This window comes from Camelus dromedarius, chromosome 20 (genome assembly GCF_036321535.1).
Source record: "Camelus dromedarius isolate mCamDro1 chromosome 20, mCamDro1.pat, whole genome shotgun sequence".
NCBI classification, from domain to species: Eukaryota; Metazoa; Chordata; class Mammalia; order Artiodactyla; family Camelidae; genus Camelus; species Camelus dromedarius.
The window spans coordinates 7,416,333-7,441,785 of NC_087455.1; the positions used below are offsets into that span (position 1 = coordinate 7,416,333).

Genomic DNA, 25,453 nt, shown 5'->3' on the forward strand with positions numbered 1-25,453 from the left:
ATAAGTATGTCCATCACCTTCAAAAGTTTCCTCCTAGCCTCTCTGTCTGTCTGTCTGTCTGTCTGTCTTGTCTGTCTGTCTGTCTATCTATCTATCTATCTATCTTGTGATAAGGGCACTTAACATAAGATCTATCCTTTTAGCAAATTTTTAAGTATACAGTACATTCTTGTTGATTACAGGTGTTATTCTGCACAGTAGATCTCTAGGACTTATGCATCTTTCATAATTGGAACTTTGTACCCTTTGACCAACACTGTCCTGTTTCCCCCTCCTCACAGCCCCTGGCAACCACCACCATCCTATTCTCTGCTTTTCTGAGTTTGACTATTTTAGATTCCTCATGTAAATGAGATCATGTCATACTTGTTCTCCTGTGTCTGCTTATTTCACTTAGCATAATGTCCTCCAGGCTCATCCATCTTGTCACAAATGGCAGAATTTCCTTCTTTTTTAAAGGCTGAATAATATTCCATTGTATGTAAATACTTCATTTCCTTTATCCGTTCATCCATCAGTGAATTTAGGTTGCTTCTGTGTCTTGACCACTGTGAATAATGTTGCAGTGAATGTGGGAGTGCAGATATTTCAAGATCCTGATTTCAATTCCTTTGACTCTCTACTCAGAAGTGGGATTGCTAGATCATATGGTACTTCTATTTTAAATTTTTTGAGGAATCTCTGTACTGTTTTCCGAAGTGGCTGCGCCAATTTATATTCTCACCAACAGAAAAAAGCATTCTCTTTTCTCCACTTCACCAACATTTCTTATCTTTGGGGTTCTACTGATAATAACCATCCTTATACATGTGAAGTGATATCTCACTGGGGTTTTGATTTGCATTTTCCTGATTATTCCTGATACTGAGCAGTTTTTCATGTATCTATTGGCCATTTATATATCTTCTTTAGAGAAATGTCTACTCAGGTCCTTCACCCTTTTGGGGTTGGTTTTTGGCTATTGAGTTATCAGAGTTTCTTTTCTCTTTTAGATATTAACCCTTTATCAGATACATGGTACGCAAGGATTTTCAGGTTGCCTTTTCATCTTGCTGATTGTTTCCTTTGTTGTGCGGGAGTCTTTTAGGCTTATATAGTCTCATTTGTCTGTTTTTGCTTTTGTTGCCTGTGCTTTTGGTTTCATATTCAAGAAATCATTGCCAAGGCCAAAGTCAAGAAGATGTTTTTACCCCATATTTTCTTCTAGGAGTTTTACAGTTTCTTTTATTTCATTTAATTCTCCAAGTCCTTCTGTGAATGTATATTATTACATTTATAATTGAGAAAATTACAACTCAAAGACATTAGGTCATAAATCTGAGGTCACACTGCTAGTATGGCAGATAGAGTTTGAATCTCAGCCTGTGTGACTTGAAAACACATGCTCTTTCTGTTACCCAATGCACCTCAGCGTTGCTGGAATGTCTAATTCTTTTATCACTTAAAATACCAGAGATTTGTAGGGACCCAATGGTAGCATCCAGTTCTTTAGCTCTACAAATACACGAATCCAAAACTGTAAATGCCACAGGCAGAGTTTCTTGGAAAGCCCACTCTGATGGATCAACATCTTGGCACTATAGACATTTTCAGAAGATCAAGCCCCTAGTACTTACTAGAATTCTGAATTTAATAGCATCAGTGCATGACCATCAATAATGATTTGGATAAAGCACTACCATGCACTACTCATATTGAAAATGGCCGGAAGATGAGAAGCAAGAAATTGTTGCTTCTCTGAAAGTTTTTCTCATGTTCTCGCAGCTGGTGTTTGATGAGTTAGCTCAGAAAGGCATCCCTCGAGTGACCACGATGTAACCAGCGGGTCTGGTTCGTCCCCCACTGCTGGTCCAGGGTGCATCTTTCATCTTCACCATGTGCTTCAGTGTGAACGCCACTGATGTGAGCCCAACAGGAAGTGTGACCTCATTCTGGTTCTCAGCCTCTGGTTACGCAGGCTGTTTTTGAAAGAAAACAAGAGCAGTTGTAGGCTGATTTCCCCAAGAACTGCAGGCTCTTCTATTCTAGGAAACAGTCAAAAGAACAAGAGGCCGCTGAGGACAAAACTTCTCTGCAAAATCCTGCACACGGGGGTGTGTGCAGCCACCCATTAGGAGGACAGAAAGATGGGCTTCTCCTTTCTCAAGCGTTATCTGCACCTGTTGATGTTCTGACGTTATTTTCAGCTGAAGAACTGCTAAGTCCTGGATTTCCCTGCTGACTTTCGACCACAGGAAGCTTCATATTTCAGTAACTATTTTGTTATTTATCAATTGGAGGAAAAGACTGGGAACTTCCTTTGGAAGGAATACATTTGGGAAAATTATTTTTCGGAACAGATGAGCTGCTCTGACGGAATTAGGAGACAGGATCCGTCTTTTGAAAAGTTTTAGAACTGCAACTGGTTTTCAGTGTTACTAATGCTCGATTAACTATTAGTTTAGCACCTGTAGCCTGTTACAGGTATTTGTAAGATGTAACAGTCAGACTTTGCTTTCTGCCATAGGATTTGTTGGCTTAAAATTAAACTTAATGATTGGGGAAATTAACATAGGTTAATGTGGGCTGGACTTATTCCTATTGTATTGGTCAAAAATCGAAAGGACAAGTGACTTACTATTATGTTATAGAGCAAACAATATTATTTTATATTCCAAACCAATAAAATCTATGAATGTGTGCTCTGATTTAGAGATCATCCAAAGAATGCCAGAAAGTTCTGACTTCTCTCAAGGTCCCTGTAAGCCAGGATCTATATTGTCTAACAGATTTTGTATCTAGCTTATTGAAAGAATCAATTTGAAGCTATAGAGTTAATTTGTTTTGTTTTATTTTTTAATATATATATTTTTATTGAAGTATAGTCACTTTGAAATGCTGTGGCAGTATTCTGGTTTGTTTTAATGTATGACAGCTATAAAATCAATCCATTACTAGTTATCGTATTTTAAAAATGTGAGTAGAAGTGATGAATCAGAAAAGAGTTTAGTCTTACCTTACTATGCTGCTGGGATAGTGATAAAGCTAAGTCTTAATAGTCAACAGAAAGTAGATCTATGTGATGTATGGTGTGATCAAAGTTTACATAATTTACACACTTGGACATGTGTTTCATTTGTAATTGAAAAAGTAAATTATATGCTCGTGAGAGCTGAGTTTTGAAATCTGCCCAGTGGTGTACTGTATTTGGTGCAATGCTGCTTCTGCTGCTTAGGAATGTCCAGGCTGATAGCAACTGCAAAATACCACCAGCCCTCCCCATCACTACCTGTCAGTGGTTTGACGTGTTGGGGAAAAAGACAGACACCAATACCCTAACTTTGTTTAAAACTTGAGAGTGAGGTTGATGTGTGTTGGGTGACAAAAATACAAATATGTTTATTCAGAAGGTTCTAGAACCAAACTTTTTCCCCAATTTATTAATCAAATAATTTTTATTATTTTATTTTGATTACAAGTCAACCTTTGTAAGTCTAGCTTTCCTGAATAAAATGTGGTTCTTATTTACACAAAGATTATTTAGATGCAATGAGCGAGACAAGGGAGGATGTAATATAAAATCATAGAGGCAGACACAAGTCGTCCTCCAATCCGGTCTCCTGCCATCAGTCCCATTTATCTCTGTATTCTTTCAGTAAACAAATCTGACTAGTGCAATTAGTAGATGCCATCTGTTTTGGCATCATTTTTCTATTTTTAATACATAATCTACCTTTTTTATAATCTCTTCTGCAGAAAATCTGTGAAGCCTTCCCAAGATGTACCGAATTTCTCAACTGATGTCAACACCAGTAGCAACTAAATGTAGGAGAACTGCTATACGCAATTATCTTTTGAATGATTAGACTTCTTTTAGCAATTTCCTTGCTTTGATTTTGCTGATACTCATACCATTAACCATCTGTCAGTAGCTTGTGCTTCTTAAATGCCAGTGTTCACTTTGGCAATGATTCTGACTTCATTTCTTTCCTTGAGAGAAATGTGGTATTTTTCCTTTTAGTTGGAGGGGAAAAAAAAATCACCATTTTTTTTAGATGCCTGTGCATAAATGTGAAAGGAGATTGTTTATCAGCTACTATTAAGATGCAAAACTGTTTGTCTATAAAAAAAATACTGAATGATTTTGATAGCTACTTGCAGAAAACATGGGCGTTGTTAAAACGGTAGTGGTTTCAAGTTTCTTCCTTCCTCTTGTCACTTTCTCCCCACACCCTACTTCTAACCCTCCCTCCATGCCCATAATTTTCTCCTTCAAATCAACCAACCCAATCTGAAAGTCTAAACTCCCTTCTTTGTCTTAGGTATTAATTGTGAGTGATAGGCTCCAGTTTCACTGAGCCTGTCTGTTCGAAGTGTTCACACCATTACTAAACATTATAAAATGCTGCTTCAGAATTTAGAATATTAATCAACTGCAACTTTCCCCAATTGAACTCTGTTAACCATGCCTTTGATTAAACTAGAATGAACGAACGAATGATCTTTTTTACATTAAGAATACTCACAGGCTTAATTCATTGGGAAATCATTTATACAAAACAAAATTTTATTTTTTCCTCCACTAATGTCTTCTGCTCATTATTTCACAATAGAAGTACCTTGAAATGCACTAATGAGAGAGAATCTAGGCAGATGATTGAATGCCTCGAATTACCGAGTAACCGAAAGTAACCAACACGTTGGGTAATTGATTTGGGTTTTCTGCAGTTTCCCACAAGATGTTTTCTTCCTCCTTTTCATGAGTCAGTTTGATGCTAATGATTTATTATTGCCTCATGCTACAGTAAGGAACCTCTGAAGGAGTGTTGAGTGAGAGAAGAAACAGAAGCTAGAAGCCCCTAGATTATCCTGGCTTCCTGTGGAGGCCTGGTGACAAGCTGTGTTAGTCCTGATTCCTTGGATGGCTGCACCAGTTGGAGCCCCTGCCCAGCCTGGGACATCAGCTATTCACACCCTCTTTACAGCCGCTACTGTTTGCAATCACACGTGTTGATGAAGTGTGATGAATTAGAACCTCTCTCTCATTCGATTTTACAGATTCTTCCCCCTGGTCTGAGAAACAAGACGCTGGAGAGCCGTCTCCCACATGCATTTTCCCAAGGTATTCCACGGGGCTTTTCGCAGGAAAAATCAATCATTTCTTCTGTATGCATCGTTTTGTTGTATTCTTGGTTTTAAAATACTAGTTTCAGCTTTCATCCAGTTTTGGAACGGGAGTACCTTTTCAGTCCTGTGCACATACAGGCTAAAAACTTGCCTAAACTCATAATGGGATTTGGAGAAGAAAGGGGTGAATGTGTGGGCAAAGGTGAATTGTTTGTTTGGCGAGTGGAGAAACTACCGAATACTGATGTATGGTTCCTTTTTCTCAAAATGATGCTCTCTTAAATATGCTTTTACTCTCTCACTTCACAAGAGCCATGAGATTCTATACCAAGGCACAAACTGGCCAAATGGCATACTCCACTAAAACACGTAGCGTCTACCATTTTGTTCAAGTTCTGCAATGAAGTCTCTTGTCTTTTCCTTCCCTTTTTTCCCTCCGTCTCTCTGTCTTTTTTCCTTACACAGGAGTCAGTTGATATTTTCTCCAGCATTTCATGAAAGGTGCCAGTGGTATGACGGCATCATGCATCGGTACTAGATCTACCCCTGGTTGTAAATACTAGGCCTCCTGCTGCTATCAAGTGACTCAGCCAAAGATGAACAAGCAGGCCGTGTGGAAAAGGGCACGTGCTTTACAGTCCGATAGACCAGGGTTCAAATCTTAGCTCGGCCATTCACCTTTCAGTTTATTTGCCCATCTGTACCTCATTATTGTCCTGCTGTACAATGAAGATAACAATATTTAGCTTTTAGGGGATTTTGTGAAAATCAGATCAAACATGAAGTATGGGCCAGGCTTAGCAAGTTTTCCATATATAAGAATAGAATTAGTCTCTGGTAATGTTAGTGCATGCGTTAATTGTGAATAGGCTTTTAAACTTATAAAAAGTGATCAGAAATTCAGTAAAGCATGAGTCATGACATTGCCTTTCAACCATACAGGCATGTGATTGTTTTTCAAACCTGGGATATATACAGATTGACCCAACGAAGTAGAAAACTTCCCTGGATACCAACTCAGGGAAGGTAACTGTGCAATCATTTGTGCATCTGACCTGAAGGAAATTGGCAAAAGCCAAAAAGATCTCTTTGACTGCATGTTCTCCCTGTAACTCATACGCATCTGGTGGCTGGGTAGTTATGATTTATCTGTAGTGACAAGAGGAAGGATACAGCAATCGAGGGGCTATTTAAAGTAAGGGTGGGGGGTGGAGGAGACTCTGAGCTTCCAACATCCCAGATAGATTGTTTTGCAATTTTTTCCATCCAAGAAAATGGACCGATGTCAAGGATGTAGGTGTGTTGTGTGGTGAGGAAACTGATTAGCCATCAGTTTTCATCAAAGTGTTTAAAACAGGAAGAAGCACTAAATGTTCTGTAGTTCAGTGTTTTCACAGGTGAAGAGATAAAGTTCTGAAGATTAAGAGTGACATTCTCAGGGTAGTGGAAGTAATTGGCCAGCATGAATGCAAAGAGGTGGTTTTCCTTCACAGTGACTAGAAATGTGGTTTTTGTGTAACTGGATGAACTGGACAGAGATTTAAAGGACTTCTCTTATTCCCTCCTTAGTTTTCTCTCTGATTTCCTGGATGGTGACAGTTCCTTTGAATGCTGCTCCACAGACCCCCTGACAGGTTCCCACTTCACCTGTCGCCGAAGTCCCAGACTCCTCACCAATGGCTACTACATTTGGACAGAAGACAGTTTTCTCTGTGAAAAGGATGGTCACGTAACTCTGAGCCCATCCCAGACCAGTGTTCTGTACAAGGAGAACTTAGTCAGGTGAGTAGAGAGCGTCATAGAAAAGAACCTGACGTCCAATCGATACAGGAAAAAATGTGGGACGAGAGGACGACCACATCCCAGATCCCAGCTGAGTCCCTGGGACGTGCACCGCCAAGTGTGGACCCTTGGCTTTGTGCAAGAAAGAATTCAAGAGTGAGCCACAGTTGAGTAAAAGTAGATTTATTAGGAGAAGTACATACTCCGTAGACAGAGTGCAGGCTGTCTCAGAAGGCATGAGAAAGGCCACGAGGTGTGGGGGTCAGGTGCTCAGTTTAAAGTAAAAGCAGATACACACTCCATAGATAGAGTGTAGTCCATCTCACTCAAAACAGAGAGCGGCCATGAGGTGCGTGTTGCTAGTTCTATGGGCTCGGTAACTTCACATGCTAACAAGTGGGAGGATTACTCCAACTACTCTGGGAAAGGGGCTAGGATTCCCAGGAACTGGGCCATCACCCACTTTTTTACCTTTTATGGTCAGCCTCGGAACTGTGCCGGTGCCTGTGGTAGTGCCATTTTCCATGTTAATGTATTACAATGAGCGTGTAATGAAGCTCAAGGTCTCCCGGAAGTCAGGTCTCCCGCTATCTTGGTGCTCATTGCTGTGTCATTCCTTGAATGGCTGTGCCCTGCTCCCTTCCCTCCTGTCTCACAACCCTTCCATTAATCATTCATTCACTCATTTGTTCATTCAGTATCATTTATAAGGACCCCATCACTCCCCAGGCTGCGGAAACACACAGGCTAATAAGGGGCAGGGATGGAAGACATGAAAACAAACAAAAGTGAGGAAGCAATACAGAGGCTGGACTGGAAGCCTGACTAGACGGCAGTGGAGGGGAGGCAGAGGGGGGCCCATTTTACTTGGAGGGGCAGGTTAAAACAAGCTTCTTAGAGATGATGGTGATTGATTTGAGTCTTGAGAGATGTCGGATGTTAGTTAAGATAGAAATAGGAAAGAGGACTTCCAGAGAGAAGGACCAGGCAGAGAGCTCTGAGAGACTCTGGTTCAATTTGAAGGATGGCAAGTATTTGGGTAGGGACACAGCTAAGGGTGGAAGGGCTGCTCGCCAAGGCAGGAGACTAAGTCCAGAATCAGGGCTGGATGGAAAGTGTCACATTCCAGCCTGAGGAGCTCGGGTTTTATTCTGCAGGTAAAGAGGAGCCATTGACAAATGATCAAATTCATCCTTTGCAAGATAACACTGACTCCAAGGTAGAGGATGGACTGTTGTTGGGAGTGTCAGTGTGTGAGGAATCAAAATCTTTTGGAAATGCAGAACAAATCACATCACCGCCATCCTCTTCCCCTTGACCTACTTCAGTGGTCTCCCGTGCTCTTACCTTAAACTCCAACTCCTTCACGTAACAGTGATGGTTCTTCTTTATCTGCCTTCTTTTTAACTTTTCTAGCATCACTCAATATGAGACTCCTTGTTCATACATCCCAGAGCGCCTCCCTTGTCTCCCGATTGGCCATGTCCCTCCTGGTGCTCTCAAAGCAGCTTCGGTTAACACTGTCAGAGCACATGTCCACATAGCACAGTAACCGAGAGCAGAGCCTACAGAGCCAGCTTGCCTGGGTTTGCACCCCAGTTATGTAACTTACTAGCTGTACGACCTCAGGCAAGTTATTTAACCTCCTTGTGCCTCAGTTTCCCAATCTGAAAAATGGGGTGACAGTAATACCTACTTCGCAGGGCTGTCCTGAAGATACTGTGAGTTCCTCTATGTAAATCACTAAGAAAGACACTGGGCACAGGATAAAGTCAGTGAAAGACTTAGCTGGTATCTGCATTATTTTTTTTCTCTCTTCCATATTAGATTATGAACTTTTTGATCCAAAGTTTTGTCTTTTATCTCAGTATCTTTGACATTGATCCAAGCACCTGGTACATGCAGAAATTTATGAAACTTCTATGGAATTAATGGAGGAAACAAATGAAACAAAAACAAATGAGTTTCACAGACCTGGGTTGGAGGGCTCTGGTCTGGGCATCCAGTCACATTCACTGCTTTGACCCTGAGGTGACTGCTTTTCATCACTCACCATGCTACTTCCGTTTCTCTCCAGAGTATTTAGAAAGAAAAAGAGAACCCGCCGTTCTTTTTCTTCTCTCTTCAACCTCAGTGCCTCTGAATCCTGGCTGCACGGAAGTATCTTTGGTGATGTTGACTCTTCCCCAAGTGAGGACATCTGGTTGGAGGGGGTCAGGAGACTGGACACAAACCATCACAATGCAATTGGTGAGTTCGAATCTCTTTTTGCATGGTGAAATATCATTTCCAAATGGGCAGTAGCAACCACATCGTCCTGGACCAATGTAAAATCCAGACACAGCAGTCACTATGACATAGAGGATGAGCACATTTTAAATATTCACCTGCAGTCCTCTCCACACTACTGATATGATCCAAATACGCACGTCTCCACATATGCAAAATAGCCTTATTTAAATGTATACATTATTAAGTTGATAATACCTGGAACATATTTGCCCATCTTCCGTGGATCTTTTCTGTATGGGATATAGGTGGACAAAGGACACTGGAGTCAGGGTTCATGTCCCAATTTGCTTACATTGTGATAGTTACTTAAGTTTGCTAAATCTCAATTTCCTCATTTTTAAAATGAGATATGTATACATAGTATAATAATACAATACATATTTATATCTGTATTCCTTTTGAAATATGTACTATATATAATTAAATATATCATATATATTATATAATGTGCATTATGTAATATTTATATATATTCCTTTTGAAATATATGCTATATGTATAATTAGATATATCATGTAAGAGGCTGTTAGCGGGATTCAGGTGGAAGACGATGGTAGCCTGGACTAAGATGATAGCAGGGTGGAGCTGACAAAGGGTAAGATTCTGGATACATTTAGAAAGTAGAGCCGACGGGATCTGCTGATGTGGGTGGGGCTTATGATATGCCAAGCGCTTTACATTCTGTCCTGTTGAAATACGTTTCCTTGTTTACGTACATTATTTTGTCTAAACGTCCCAAAGCCCCCTAAGAAGTAGATCATATTACAATACTTACTATAATTATGATGAAATTGAACTGCAGGGTTAAGTGGCTTGCCCACATTCATTTAGTTTATAAACAGCAGAGCTGGAATTCAGCCTAGGTCTGTCTAGTTTGAAAGCCCAGCCTTTGCTCTGTTGCCACCAAGGGTTTTGCCCCTCCTCTCCTGCATATGCCTCATAGCCCAGGCCCGAAGAGCAAGCAAGAGGAGTCGTAGAATACAATCACACAATAATTTAAAAATACAGTGGTCCTTACTTGTCTACCATTTTTCTCAACCTGTTTCTGGGGCAGAAAACTCAAATACTGTATTATTTTTTGTTAAAACTTTTTGATGTGCAGTAATTATAAATTCACAAAAAGTTGAAAAAAAAATAGTGCGGAGAGCACCTGTGTGCCCCTCCCCAACATCCACCGCTGATGAAACTTACTCAATAGTACATTATCAAAACCAGGAAGCTGACATTGACATCAGACCAGTAAGATTTCACCAGTTTTTACATGCTCGTGTGTGTGTAAGACTAGGTTTGTTTAAAAGATTGAACAAGTGCTTGTTAAATGAAGAAACATCTCCTTACGGAAACAAGCTGTGAACTAAACTGAGTGTGTCCCAGTTCCCCACAATAACAAGGTGTATAAACAGAACAAAAAGAGGAGAAAGAGGCAGGGATGTGGCATGGGAGCCTGGAATGACAGACTGAAGATATTTGAAGAAACTTCTGCGCTATGCTGAGGAGTTTGGATTTTATCTAGTGTGTCAAGGATATTTTAGAAGGCTCTTAAGCAGGGCGAGGCTCAACTAGATTTGGATATTCAGAGATGGCCTTTACAGCAACATGAAGTGAAGACTGGATGGAGAGCACCCATGGGGAGCTCAGAAGGGAGTAAAACCCACAGGCACACCAAGGACAGTGGCTCTGGAGACAGAGAGGAGGGAAGAGACTGAAACAGTGTTTTTCAAGGTAGAATTGACAGGTTGGTGACAGATCGAACGTAGTGATGAAAAAGTGGGGGGAATCAAAGAAAACTGGTGTGCTTAATTTGAGCAACTGCCTGACAAGTTCGGCCAGTTGCGAGGGCCTGGAAGGCTGTCTAGCCCAGTAACGAGGGGAATGAGCTTTTGAGCTGAAGGAACCTAAATTCAAGTCCTCAGATCACCATCTCCAATCTGAGTGTTCTTGGGGAAGTTAATTAGCAACTTGGGCCCTTCCTTTCCACATACATAAAATAAGGAAAATAGTAGCCCATGGAATTGCTGTGAGGGTGAAATGCAGTCATTCATGAAAAGTGCAAATTAGCATAGGGACTGGTGTTCTGCTCTGTACAAATTAGCTCTAAGAAGGCCAAAAGGACCAGATTTGGGTCAGGGAAAGAAACACTAAATTCTGTTTCATATGAGTGAAATTTGAGGTGCCCACAGTGAGATTCCAATGCTCACAATCGTTCTGATAAAGCCAAGGAGAAGGGGTCAGTTTAGAGCCTTAGCAGCTTTAAGTCTCTTGAAATACTTGCTACTCTCTTTTGCGTTTTAACAAATTCTGTTAACAAAGAACAGGCTCAGAGCTTTCCACTACAACAGTATTTAGTTCAAATTAAATATGGTCTCATTTTCATGGCACTTGTTTTTGCATTTACTTTCTCATTAGGACCTTTAAATGATTGGTACAAAATTTCCTTTAAAGTGAAAGACTATAATGAAACAAATTGAAGAAAATACTAAATGGTAGGAGTTAAGAATTCTCCAGGATATGGCAAAAATCAGGAGAATGATGCTTGGATGCCTAATGTTTGGGAATCACTGTTCTAAAGGCAGAGTTTCACATATTTGGAAATTAACATCTAGCTTTCCCATAGTTGCCTCTTAGAAATATGTCCAAACAATCTTAGAGCAATTGGACCACGGCAGCACTGCACGTGCATGAGGTATCTTGTTAAAATTCTCATGGTTTCCAAATATCTTCTAAATATAACGAATCAAACCAGCCTCCTCCAAATCAGTAATTAGTCAGCCCGGGTGCACACAGGACTTTGAAATCTCTCGTCTCTGCTGTCAACTGTAATCAAATCTTGCCCAGACTTCTTGTTTTCCAGATTTACCCAAAGCCCCGTGACTTTTATCAGCAATTTATTTTTCTCTGGAAACATTGCCTAGTTAGAAGACTCAAGAAGAATTCAAAATTAAGTTGTCTGGCTGGCTCTTTTCTCTCTGGGCAATGGATGCAATCAAAACTTACTTCCCCTGATTTTCTTTTGCTTCATTTTTTCTAGGCTAAAAAGGATCTTTTTGTTGTGCTTGTTGCATGTTTCGCGTATCCTTAGTTCACCCCTTCCACAGCTGTGTCCAGACACCTTTCCTTGTTAGTTGCAATTCATTCTTAAGCATGGCATTTTATAGCTCCCCAGACCTCAATACTGCAATTTGGGATGCATTCCCAGAGCCCGTGAGTCATATCGACAGAGGATACAGGATTCGTGCAGGCAGGAATAATCAGGACTTCCCGCTCTGTTTCTGCCAGTCTCAAGAAAGAAAAGCAAGATGACCCCCGACAAGGCACCCCAGCCTGAGGTCTGTGGTTTTCTCTAGCTCTAGTGCCTCTCCCATAAATATCTTTGATGGCAACATCTGTATATGGCTTTGATTTCCCTCTATAGCCAACAATGATGCCCAGTTTTACATGCAAGGATATGGAAGTGTGTCTGGAAGAAATAGAACTATCCTTTTAAAACAGAAGTCAACTGCACTGAATTTAAATAAATCAGGAGAAACAGAATGAGATTAATATCGTCAAGTAAAATGCCATTTTCTGCATTACGATCCTTTTATTTATAATTAATGTTATAGGAAAAAAAATTCAGTTAGGGAAAGTGTGAATTGGGGGCAGATCTTGTCTTTTCAGGGATGAAAATCCCTTGATCATGTTTTAATGTGAAGTTTTTTTTGTGCTTTCTCTTTTTAATGCCATCTCATCTTTTAGAAAATTCTGTGTAATATTTCCAGTGTTTTACATGAGATGCGTTTTTAATTTCATCTAACTCACAGTGGCAAAGCTAAGTCCAGCGGAGCAGCCCTGAGCACAGGAATATTTTCACTCCAGTCACAGCCTCATCCACGTCTCCCCAGATCTTAATTAAGTGCCACTCATGAATACGTACTTAGCCACGAACATTCCCAGTTCCCTCCCATTTCCACATTAACTTGACCACATAGCTTCCCCTCTTTTTTCGAACAGCTTTTTTAAAGGTATAATTGATATACACAGAATTGTACATATTTAATGTGTACAATTTGATGAATTTGGACATAGGTCCACCCCCCGTGATACCATCACCACAGTCGATAGACATCCAACACTCCCCAGAGTTTCCCTGTGTCCCTTTGCAGAGTGTTTTGGGTTTTGTGGGGGTTTTGTGGTCTGTATTTTGTAGTAAGATCTATCCTCTTGACACATTGTGAAGCACATGAAATACCATATTGGTAACTACACCCACCGAGTTTAGCGGGTCTCTAGACCTTATTCATCCAGCATAACTGAAACCTTACACCTGTTGAGCAACTCCCCATATTCCACTCCCCCCAGCCCCTGGTAACCACCATTCTATTCTCTGCTCCTATGAGGTTGACTGTTTTCGATGCCTCATGTGTAAGTGAAATTACACAGTATTTATCTTTCTATGACTGGCTTATTTCATTTAGCATGACACCCTCCTGGTTTTTTCATGGTATCCCCAACAGCAGGATTTTCCTTATTCATGCACCTGTGAGTAAACACTTGGGTTGTTTCCGTAGCTTGGCTATTGTGAGTAGTGCTCCTGTGAACCAGGTCCAGGACCTCCTCTGCAGCGTGGTCACTACTGGGTGCTCTGCATGTTTCCCTTTCTGCCATTTCCTTTTCCTATGGCAACCAGCAGGGATGCTTCTGCAGCGTGCTTTTTCAAGAGGCAGCAAATTTGGGTGGGATGGTGGGAGGCAGCCTGCAGCGCTGGCAGGAATCCCATGTCCAAAAGCACCAGCTCGTTGGCTCAGTATCCAGGGCTGTCCTGTGCATTATAGGATGCACAGCAACGTCCCTGGGCTCTATTCCCTTAGATGCCAGTACCACCCCGTCCCTTCTCTCCTGCTCAAGTTGCGACAACCAAAAATGTCTCCAGACCCTGTCAAATGTCCCCTGGGGAGAGAAATTACCTCTCGTTAAGAAGCACTGTTATATGAAGATTCCCAAGAGTCTCTTGGATTTCCACCGTCACTCCCAGCTCCTGGAACAGGGCTGGGAATCTCTCAAATCTCTCACCGCTGGGTGAGCATTTCAGCACACAAAGCGTCTCATGTTACACCCATGCCCACCAGATAAATCTTAGCTCCTGAGTGTGACCCATGAGGCTCTTCCTGATTTGACCCCTGCTTAGCAGTCCGGCCAGAATCATTTTCCAGGGCCCCCCTGACTCACAGGCTCCTGTCTGGCCACAAAGGAGAAGTCGCTGTACTGGGAACGCAGCATATTGATGGTGAAACAGGTTGAGGTCTTTCCTTCTCCTCTTCTTCCCCATCCTCCTCCTCCTCCTCTGTCTGTGTCTGCCTGGACTGCCCTCTTCCTGCTGTCTCTCTGCAAGAACTCCTCCTCACCCTTCAAGTGTCCACTGAAGCACTGCCTCCTTTGGATTCCCTTTGACAAGCTCAGACACTCCCTCCTGGGCTCCATCTGGACACCTTCTGCTGGGCTGCAGCTGAGCGATGACCTCATCGCCTTCTAACTGTGGGCTTGTAGGCCAGCCCCTCTCCAACCACGAGTAGGGCGCAGCAGTATGTACCTTGACTTCCTACTCCCAGCCCCTTGAGCAGCGCGATGCACGCAGCTGCACAATAATTCTGCGCTGAACGAGTCAGTGGATCTGCCCACCCCACGCCCACGAAGCTTTTGCCTTCTCTACCCATGAGCCTTTTCCTGAACTCCTCTGGCTTGACATCTTCTCTGGTGATGTCGCCTCTGGACTGTCAGTCCCTCTTCTCAGCTGATACTTTCCCTCAGTCATCTTATGCCCCAGACATCCATGAAAATACAGGTTAGGAAAACAGTCTGTCTGCAAGTTCACTTCAAATTCTCTGCCCTTGTTGGGATTATTGCTATGATTGTTAGAGTCACTGAAAATACACACACACACACACACACACACACACACACACACACACACGCTGGACTCTTCTGCTTTTCCAGGAGGTGATTTTGACTGTTCTCTGACTGATGACTGGGAGTCGGAGAAGCCAAATGCCGAGTCTGTGAAATCCTCCATTTCTGGCCTCGTTACATCTCAGACTCCCAGAGAAAATTCCCGTAACTCGTGTCTGCAGTCCCAGTTGATGGCTTCTGACCAGGAGAACATTTGGGATTATTCAAGTGAGTGATGTTTTTAATCTTTGCCACACCCAAATAATTCTTCCTTTCAGGGTCCACTACGGGTGAATTAGAGATGACTAAGGCACCCATAGGTGCTGGTATCAGCCTGGCGGGGAGGGGAGGATCTTGGGCACTGCCAGTGCCTATGTGATGCGTTCGCAGTGGAGGCGAATGATTTAGAGATTGCATCTTAGAAGCACCAGAAGGACTGGACTGCAGTGTTTTATTGCTTCTTTTTAAAAATCCTGAAGATATTTGGCAAAATGTTAAGCTTTGCTGAGGCTGAGTCGTGCACACACAGGTTCTGCTACCATTGCCTGCATACTTAGCTGGGCACTTGACATATTCTAGAAGAAGAACATTAAGGAAAGAAAGAAAAGAACATCCTTTAATGCTTTGCCCCTGGCAAGAAAAGTCAAAGGATATAAAGGTATTCGCATTTCCCATCAGCAGCAAATCTGGAATAAATTCAATAAGCATCTCCCTTAATCTCTGGCTTGCTAACATCAGATTCACCACGTTTGCACAGAGCCTGCAGCAAGGCTCTCCCAGCAGCTTGCCAAGGTTCAAAGCCCAGGTCCCGCTTATTCGCTGTAACTCAGAAGCAGTGTACCCAACTCTCTAAAACTTCACATTTTCCTCTGTAAATGGAAATAATCATAGTTCCTACCTTGTAAATGACTAAAATAATCTATGTAGAGCACTTAGCATCGTGTGTCACGTATACTAAGTCTCAGAAAAGTGAGGTTATGATTATATAAGACTGAGGTTAAACGGAAAAATAATATCTTCTCTCTATTTGCCTTCCCCACTTCATGAATATTTACTTCTGCTCCCAAAAACCAATATGCCCTGCTTCATTTGGTTCCGGGTGCAGCTATTAGCTAAGTGTCAAGGGTTTTTTTTAAGTTCCCTTTCCAGATATTGGGATGACCGAGAAATCAGTCTTTATTGTTTAGACAGTTTCCAGGTGATCCACACCTACTAAAGTTCCATAGCCACCTCCTCCAGGGAGTCCACCCTGTTTTGAGGGGAAGGGGTATTAAGTGACCCCAATTTGTGTCCCTCCAGCTCTCAGGACTCCCCTCTCTCATGCCCATTTCCTGCGCTACTGTTCTTGCATGTTTACTTCTGTGTCTTACCCATCAGGCTACCAGCTCTTTGCGGGTGGGCACTGTGTCTTAGTCATCTGTAGCTTCCGAACTGCCCACGCAGCCCCTGGCACACGGCAGGTGCTCCATGACTGTGGTGGACCAATTCAAGGTGCCATCTCCATTTTATAGATAAGAATACTCAGGTTCAGACAGGTGCTGGAAGCCTTTGTACATGTTCTTTGCTGTGTCTGGAATGTCTCCCACTGGCAATACCTGGAAGACCCTTACTCCTTCGAGGTCCAGTTCGGATGAGATCACCTCTGTGGGGCCTTCTCTGTCCCCTTCTGGCTGGTGGAGGTAGCACTTGGCTTCCCTGAGATGCCACAGAACCTAGCACTATGTGTCTCTCTATTGGAACCATCTTCCTTTGCCTCACCGGGCGATAAAGCCCTGATTGGACAAAGTTTCCATTTGACTCTATTTAATCTCTTTCACAGATAGGTTTTGAGTGCATAGTCTGTTCCAGCTGATGCCCCATGTGCTAAGGATACAGGCATACACGGCATCATCTTTATCAGTCAGGGCTCTTTGAGATCCAATGAATGGAAACTCAACTCAAAATGGATTAATCAGTAATTGAATGTATTGGCTTGTATTAATGAAACTTCCAGGCAAAGATTTCAGATTTCTGTTGGTCTCCATAAGTCTGTTCTCCTCTGTCTCAGCTTTACTCTTTAAAAGGCTGTTACCCTGCTGGCTCTGTGCCTACAACATCCTATGTTCAAGTTCAGTAGAAAGAGATAATAACCTTCTCGAGTTATGACAAGAAATCCAGTTTCTTTGATTCTGGAAGGGTCTCATTTACATGACAAAACCAATCCCTTTGTCAGTAAGTATGTGATGCTCCAAATGTCTTGGAGTGGATCACGGGCTGGGAGGGAAATCAGTGCATCCATGTGAACCATGTGCCAAGAGAGGGGAGAGGGGACTTCCCAAGGAAAATATGGGCACTGCCACCAAAGAACAGCACATAGGTGCGGGCTATTCTCAAGTCTAGAGGCAAAATATAGAGAAATAGAACAGCAATTTTAATTCAGTGTGAAAAGACTGCTGACAGGACATGCAGGAGGCATAATGCGATGACAAAGATAAAAAAGCCAAGCACCACAGGGGAGTTAAAGGCATCAAGGAAGGCTTCCTGAAGGAGGTTTCATTTGCACCAAGCCAAAATAAATGACTACTGGATGACCGTGGAAGGAACAAATCAATGAACACCTTGTCCACAATCACACAACGCATATCTTTGTAGAACTTGAACTTAAACCCAGTCGTCCTTCAGTCTTCAAGTCTAGTGATCTTTGTGGTTTGTCAAGCTAGACTTGTTTCTGTGAGAAAATGTGTTCCAAATTCCACATGAAATCAGAGCAGGCCAAAGACAGAAACACACTTTAGAAGGGTGGTTGAGTATTCAGTTGAAGCCACAATAACTTATTTAAGTCACAGTATGTATGAAATACTGTATATTTGCAGTGACATCATTCACACCTGCTATATTTTGCCCTGCCAATCTCCAGTATTCTGCCCACATGATGGACTAAGTAGGTTTTTGTTAGCTGACTCAATCTCCATTCATAGCATAAATAACAAAAAGAAATACATTCATAGCACAAATTAATTCCAAGTTTTAAACGACTGTTGCAGAATTAAGCTTTTGAAGCATTTGGCAGAAATTAAGCTGAGGTCCGTTATTTTTTCCTTTAGATCTTGATGTGGTAGGCCTTAAATCAGCTCTGCTTTCTTTTAGGGGATTAGAATCACACTCAGGGTCACAGGGTTTAATTCTTCTGTTTATAACTGCTGGAGGATCTGCAGTCATTTCCACTGTGGCTTGATAGCAGTGAAATATTTTACGACAGCAAAGAGTTTTGTAAGGGCAAATAGTTCAGAATGTGTCTTCTCTCTTTTGCCCTTTAGAGACTCCCACTATGCCAAGTTGCAGTTCTCTCTTCCTGCCCCATCTCAGGCCAAACATGATGTTCTGGCTAGATTTGGTTACTCTGTCTTGGCTCTGGCACTTCGGAGCTGTGTGACGTTGGATGAATTTCATCATTTGAAATTGGTTCTTCTCGTTTGCAGAACTGTGATAATTGTTCCTACCTCACCGTTTTGTTATGTTGATTAAATGAACTCTTGTATGAAAGCTCTTTGTGAATTATAAGGCACTCTACAAATTTTAGGCATTAATATCATCATCATCATCATCACAGTTGGATTTCTGCCGTTAGCATAAATTCTACAATGCGTTTCCACAACATTTTAAGTAAAAGGCAAGTCCCAGTTTATGTAACATAATCATTTATTTTGTAGTGATAGAAAGAAAACTTACACAATTTTCAGAAAATGTTTAGTGAATGGCCCTGTACAACATTTGAAAATTTTATCTTAAGCTGACATACATTTGAAAACCCATTTCTGGGGGTGAATTAAAAAAGGTTTTAGTATGATTTTGTTGTTCTGAGATGATTTCATCAGCAATGATTTCTAATTCATTTATTTTTATTTTTCCTATTAGAAACCAGTTTGTTACAAGAGGTTTCCTTTCAAGCAATCCTGCTCGCTGCATGCTTAATCATTTCTGCCTATGCGAGGTAATTCAGATTTTATGTTCATCCAGTGGTGTTTCATAATTAATGAAGCTGTAATTGATGATGATTTCCTTACCTATTCCACAAAGCATTTTAGGGAGCTTTGTGGTTAAGATTTGTTCATTTGTCCACTGCGTATTTATCTGTCACCTCCCTCCTCCCAATGTCTCACAAAGCATACAAAAGACAGCAGATCACGGTAGAAACTGGATTTTACCATGTAACATCCTTTGTTTAAATCCTCAGGGACTCCCTTTTACAGATATGGTCTAACTAACCCTGCTTGGAGTTCAAGGGCACATGAAGTCCCCAACAGGATGCCATCTGTCCCACTATATTTTTATATCTTCACATGAAATGTCTTCTCAAGGAAGTCCGCTCATGCCTGATGCCGGGCATGTTTCTGTTCTACCCTCTGTCCAGCATGTCCCTCCTATGCTTTTCCTGCCCAAGTCTCCAGGGCGGTGATCACGTCCCTTCTGTGCTAAGCTCGTTTATGCCTCAGGGCGTTTGCTGTTTATTCTGCCCAGGACAGTCTTTTTTTCTGGAGAAACAATAACACGTGCTTTGACTCCTTTCTGACGTCTGTTTAAGTGTTGCATCATCAGAGAGCCCTCCCCTGACAAGCCTGTATAAACAGAGTACCACTCTCTGTCACACCCATCTCACGTCTCACTTCATTTTTGTTCAGAGCACTTATCACCCCCTGACCTGTTAAATGTTCATTTGTTTAAATGTTAATGATCTAGCTCTCCCCACAAGACTGTGAGCTCCCTAAGGATGGAGGCATGGTGCTAGGGGCTCATCAATGCCTGTTGAACCAGTGAAACAGGGATGAATGGTACACTCCTGGGGTCTGTGAGGTCCTTGTACTCCAGTCAATAAATGCTGCTTGCTCTCAACCTCACACCAATTGGGGAACTTGTATTTTTAATACAAAGTGCTGGATCCCATCCCTTGAGATGCTAATTAAGATCTAGTGAGAATCCGTACTTTAAAATAGCTTCTCGGATAATTATGAGGTTTGAGAAGTATTTATAGATCATAATGGGACCAAAAGAACAAAAAAAGGGGGAGGGAGTCCTGTAGTTAAAAATAAGTTTGCAAAATTCTGCGTTGTGTATCCCAAATTGGGGGATCACAACGTGGATTAGCATAATAAAGGCTCCGTGAAATGATGTGGTGGAGAAGCCTGGTTAGCTGTGTTTAACTTAGCTTTTCCTAAACTGAGTTGATCATGGGGCCTTTTCTTTATTTCCCAGGACTATTAATGAAATGTTCCTCTTAGGTTAATTTATGTAGAAACTCCCCCCTCAAGAGGAGAGCTTGACTCCCCATTCCTTGAGTGTGAGTTGCGTTTATAAACTTGCTTCCAAAAAACAGTGTTTGGAAAGAGGGGAAAAAGGAAACTTCACAGCTGAGAAACCTGACAGACACTACCTCAGGCGGTCAAGGTCAACATCAACAGAGACGGGTCTGGAAGGATATTGGTCAGATTTTAATAAATGGCTGCTTCAGGGTGGTGGGAGCTTTTGACGACACTTTCCTTTCTCCTTTGTATATATTTGTAACCTCTGTCAAAATGGTTCATATTTTGAGTACAAAAACAATAAAGGTATTATCTTCAAAAAGAAAAACACAATCCACAGTGATACAATCTTCCGTCAGACTGACAAAACCCCAAACTTCAACACGTTCGTTTGTCAAGGTTATGAAGCAGCAGGCGTACAGATTTGTTTCCTAGAAGTTTTACACTTTTGTGGTTTACATTTCAGTCTGTGACTCATTTCAAGTTAAAATTTGTGTTCAGGTGTGATGTCCAGGTGGGGGTTTGTTCTGCATGTGTCTATGCGATTGTTTTGACACCACTTGTTGAAAAGACTCTCCTTCTCCCATTGGACTGCTTTTGCACCTCTGTTACAAATCACCTAGCTGTATCTGTATGACACGGTTCTGGGCTTTCTATTCTCTTCCATTTATCTATATTTCTATCCTTTTGCCAATACTACACTATCTCTATTAATGCAGTTTTATAGTAAATCCTAAAATCGTACGTCTATAATAAGTCTGTAAGAACATCTCTTGTGTTGGAAATGCACAATTAGTTGGCGGAAACTGAGCAGTCCTGTTGTTTCAGATGGTTTCTGGGAGGAATACTAGCCAGTGTCTTCACGTGCTCCTTGGTGGTAACTATTGCTTGTAAGTAGCTGTTTCCCCAGTGACTACTCTGATTCCAATTATTTCGTTCCAGTTTTGTTCACTTTAAAATATTTTCTCTTTCTCCGTCAAGATGTTGTCAAGTCATCATTTCTCAGCCTTGCCAACTATTTCAAAGCCATCACTTGTGCTTGGTAAGTGTTGCCTGGGTTTTCATCATCTGGACGAAGATGACCATAATCTGATACCTGAGAATGCTGTCTGCTGAGTAATGGGTGGCAATGATTACCTACAGGGAAGTTCCTGATCATTTGTCCTGCAGAATACTTTCTGTTGCCACTGAGATCTAATAGTAGTATCATCCCATATCCTAAATTCTTACACCAACATAGATAGAATTAATTTTTAAGGCAGCAAGACTTAGGAAATAACATAAATTTTAAATTTTTAAATAGTTTTTAAAGGATTCATAGACTATTCTTTCATAGATTTATAGCACTGTTCTTCATAAACACCTCTTATTAAGAGGACTTTACCTTAGAGTTTCCCAAAGAGCTGGCAGACTGCCTGTGAAGTGATCTTAGTTACAAACCGTGACTTCTCCACCATCTCTCACCTACTTAATGATCCTGCTGTATGCTGACTGATGTAGTTCAGTGTATTTCAAAGGGTTACTGGGGTCTGGGTGAGATGCTCCCAGAATCTCAAACAGCCTGTAAAGCACCATCCCATTGCAGGACGGACTGTGTTCATTACTGTCACTTCAGTATGGCTGCCGGAGGCCAATTCCCAGAGCCTGGAGGCTGAAGTCTGTAATTCAGATCAGTTCACTGGTCTTCGCTGTTGACACTCTGTGGCCCTATTTATGAAATTTTTGTGTTAATTCTGAAATTTTTGTGTTAATTTGTTTTGTTTTGGACTCCATCCAATATTCATTTGCTGACACTCTAAGCCGCGTTCCCCTTCATCGCCTGGCATTCCAGGTTTCTGGGGACAGGCATCAGTATTGTTAAGTTTTGTTTAACCTGATAGATAGAATATTGGGCCCTGAGGTCACCTGAGAAATCCTTAGTCATTAGCCCTTGAAAATCAATGACGTTTGTTTAAAGCTCTTCTGAGATACTCACTTATCTCTCTAGCATCAGGTCTGTGCACAGTCCCCTCACACAATGTCAGCTGCAAGGTTTGCACGTGTACTCAGCTGCTCAGGCTGAGATGTTGCACCAGTCAGGACTGGACTAACCGATAACGTATGAACAAAAGACTTTCAACCAAAGAGTCATTGTGTAACCCAACTTTCAAAAGTGTCAGGTGGTGTGAATTGTGTAAATCCATTTTGCGGGGTTTTAAGATGAACATGTACAATTAATCAGAAGCACAAATATCACCTTTTCAGGGAGCTCTGTAATGAGGGCAGAGCTTCTCAAAGCGTGGCATGGGGACCTCAGCTCTAGAATCAACAAGAGAGCTTGTTTGAAAAAGCAGACTTATGGGTCCCGATTCCAGAATTTCTGAATCCAAATTTTCTGAGTGGGTCTTTATTTTTTAACAACCTCTCCAGGTGATTCTTTGCACGTTAACTATGAGAATCTTAGAAAGATGGTTTGTAAAACCGTTACCCCTTGATTTCTAAAGTGGCATCACTTAACCCACTAAATCTTTATTGAGAACTTAGAAGCTCTGTGCTGCACCAGGGGTCCAGTTCTGTCCAGCAGGTGTTTATGGCGTCTCTATCAAGGGTCAGATGCTGTCATTAAGTGCCAGGGTTACGATGCCAAGGCCTTGAGATTTCAGAGTCTAATTAGAGGGACATGTAAAAGGCAGAGTGAAGTTGCTTTGTAATATGATAAGTGCAATATAGGAACACCAGGAATGCGGTTTTGCCAGACCAAGAGAGGTAAGGAGGGCGGGCAGGGAAGGCTTGCTGGAAAAGCCAGTATCTAACCTGCACGGGTTATGTCATCTGTTGCTTTATGGGCACCTCCCACTGTTCTGTGTGCCCTGTTTGTTCTCTCCTGGAAGAAATTAGATCAGGACCAGGATGATATTTCCATCCTAAACACTCTCATCTACAGCCCCATTTATGAAATAAGATCGCTTCTTTGATTACTTGTATATATACTTCAATTTGTTTTTCTCTCATTCCCTCTCCATTTTTTTCCTATTTCCTGCCCATCTGACCTCATATATTCACACCCTTGCGTTCAAGATCTATGAAAGCAAGAACTATTGACTTCATTCTTGTATCCATCTCAATGCCTTGAAAATAGTATGTACTCCCTAAATATTCATTATGTTGAATGTATTTGCTGTATCGTTTCTTAAAGTACTTCCTTTTTAAAAAACAACTATATTGTGGTATAATTTCTATATAGTAAACTACACATATTTCAGATGTACCATTTGATGAATTTTGATAGATGTTTCCTGTGAAATCACCACCACAATTAGGATACCTAACATTTCCACCACTCCCCCCAAGAGGTACAAATTTCAAACCCCTAATTTAGGGGGGAGAGTATTGTTCAGTGGTAGAGTGCAGGCCTAGCATACATGAGGTCCTGGGTTCAAGCTCTAGTACCTTCATTAAATGAATAGATGAATAAACATAATTACCTCTCCCCCAAAAAGATAGATTTTAAAAAATAATTTAAAATAAATTTAAAATTTTTTAAAGAATACAAAATACTAAAGTACTTCCTTTATAACAAGGGGTCTGGTCCTGTACATTAAAGATTTTGCAACTTTCTTCCTCACGTATAAACATATCCAGAAACCAATAAGCCAAAGGCATGGTTATTAGCATCATATCAACCATGACTCATATGTCTCCCCCCACAGTCAAGGATGGGAATCTAAGGGAGAGGAGGACACGCCCTGAGTTCAGCTCAGCAGACATTCAGGAGCAGCCCTTCCACCCCTGTCCTGCACAGCACGTGGTTAGATTAGATAAGACTTTTCAAGTCACATCCCTCTCATATCACAATGCAATTCTTATTCAACTGCTTTCTTGGTTAAATTTAAAGACTATGAGTTTGGGGACTGTCTATACTGCTCACCACCGGCTGGAAGATCTGTTTCAAATGAAGGTCATCAGAAGTATCCCATGTTGCCAATAATGTGTTAGCATCAGAAAAGTCCATGTTGCATATGTGTGACATCATAGTAGCAAGATGCATAACATCTGTTCTCACTACCTTTTAAAAAAATTTTATTTATTTCTTGTAGGGGGAGGCAATTAGGTCTATTTACTTATAAATTTTTAGAGGAGGTACCAGGGATTGAACCCAGGACCTCATGCATGCTAAGCACGTGCTCTACCACTTGAGCTATACCCTCCCCCTCCCACCGTTCTCTCTGCTTTTATATGCAGGAATGTATGTTTATACAGTTGGTGAAAGAATGAATCAAGGGAGTAGAGATATGGGGAAAAACCATTTGTTGCCCAATAGGGATTTCTATTCTAGACAGAGTAGGGAAGGTAAAAAATCAACATAAAATGCTATTAACTAAGTACCAAGCTGGGATTGGAGCAAAATCGCCTGTAGCCTGTTAGAGGGAAGGGAGAGAACTAAGAACTCCTTAGTAACTCCTGGGGGTAAAAAAAAAAAAAAAGTTACTCTAATTTAGGGCTCCACTTTCGCTTATATATGTGCATATGTACACACATATATGCACACGTAATTCAAATAGATTCTGCATTTCTGTGTATGTGGATGAATCAAGCATTTCTTTTCTCCTTTCTCTGGTCTAGGTTTGCCAGAATTTGACAACCATTCAAGAATGCCTCTGATGAATGTTTCAGTCTGAATACCCAGAAATTGTCCTATTTGTAGCCCACTTGGAATCAACTGTTTTATTGGAAGTGATTGAACAACTGGATAATCGAGAAAAAAAAATTTAATTTGGTTATTTGTTTTTTTAAAAAGAAAATCTCAGTTTTGCCCTCACAATTATAATATGCTCATAAAAATAGTACTAACTTGTCTTTCCTTGGCAAATAGTGATTGAAAGGGGGAGGACTGGGAAATGTGACAGAGGAAAAAACCCACCTGGATAAATGGTCTCCTCTTATACTTTAAGGCAGTGGTTCTCAAACATTAATTTTCCTTAGAGAATTCTGTGCGGAGCTTATAACAATGCAGATTCCTGGGCCAGCCGGCCTGTACCTATTTCTTGCTGAATGGCTGTAATTGAACAATGAAAGGGAATTTACATACTCAACAC

The 25,453-nt window shown here is 41.4% G+C and overlaps 1 protein-coding gene across 5 annotated transcripts; it reads left to right on the forward strand.

The window, feature by feature from the left end:
- The first annotated feature begins 1,960 nt into the window (after positions 1–1,960).
- TMEM71 (transmembrane protein 71) lies at positions 1,961–25,204 on the forward strand. Of its 5 annotated transcripts, XR_004132590.2 has the most exons (11): positions 1,963–2,250; positions 3,736–3,804; positions 5,038–5,101; positions 6,676–6,888; positions 8,966–9,138; positions 15,151–15,330; positions 18,997–19,072; positions 21,207–21,268; positions 21,360–21,420; positions 23,436–23,495; positions 24,981–25,204. XR_004132590.2 is itself a non-coding variant. In XM_010988799.3 (10 exons), the coding sequence occupies exons 2-10, from the start codon at positions 3,759–3,761 to the stop codon at positions 24,994–24,996; spliced, it is 834 nt and encodes a 277-aa protein (XP_010987101.3). In that variant the 5' UTR covers positions 1,961–2,250; positions 3,736–3,758; the 3' UTR covers positions 24,997–25,204. The 5 variants fall into 5 exon arrangements, 4 of the variants coding, with proteins under 4 accessions (XP_010987101.3, XP_064332903.1, XP_010987099.3 ...); XM_010988799.3 differs by lacking the exon at positions 23,436–23,495 and having other exon boundaries at positions 1,961–2,250; positions 9,023–9,138; XM_010988797.3 differs by lacking the exon at positions 23,436–23,495.
- The last annotated feature ends 249 nt before the right edge of the window (positions 25,205–25,453 follow it).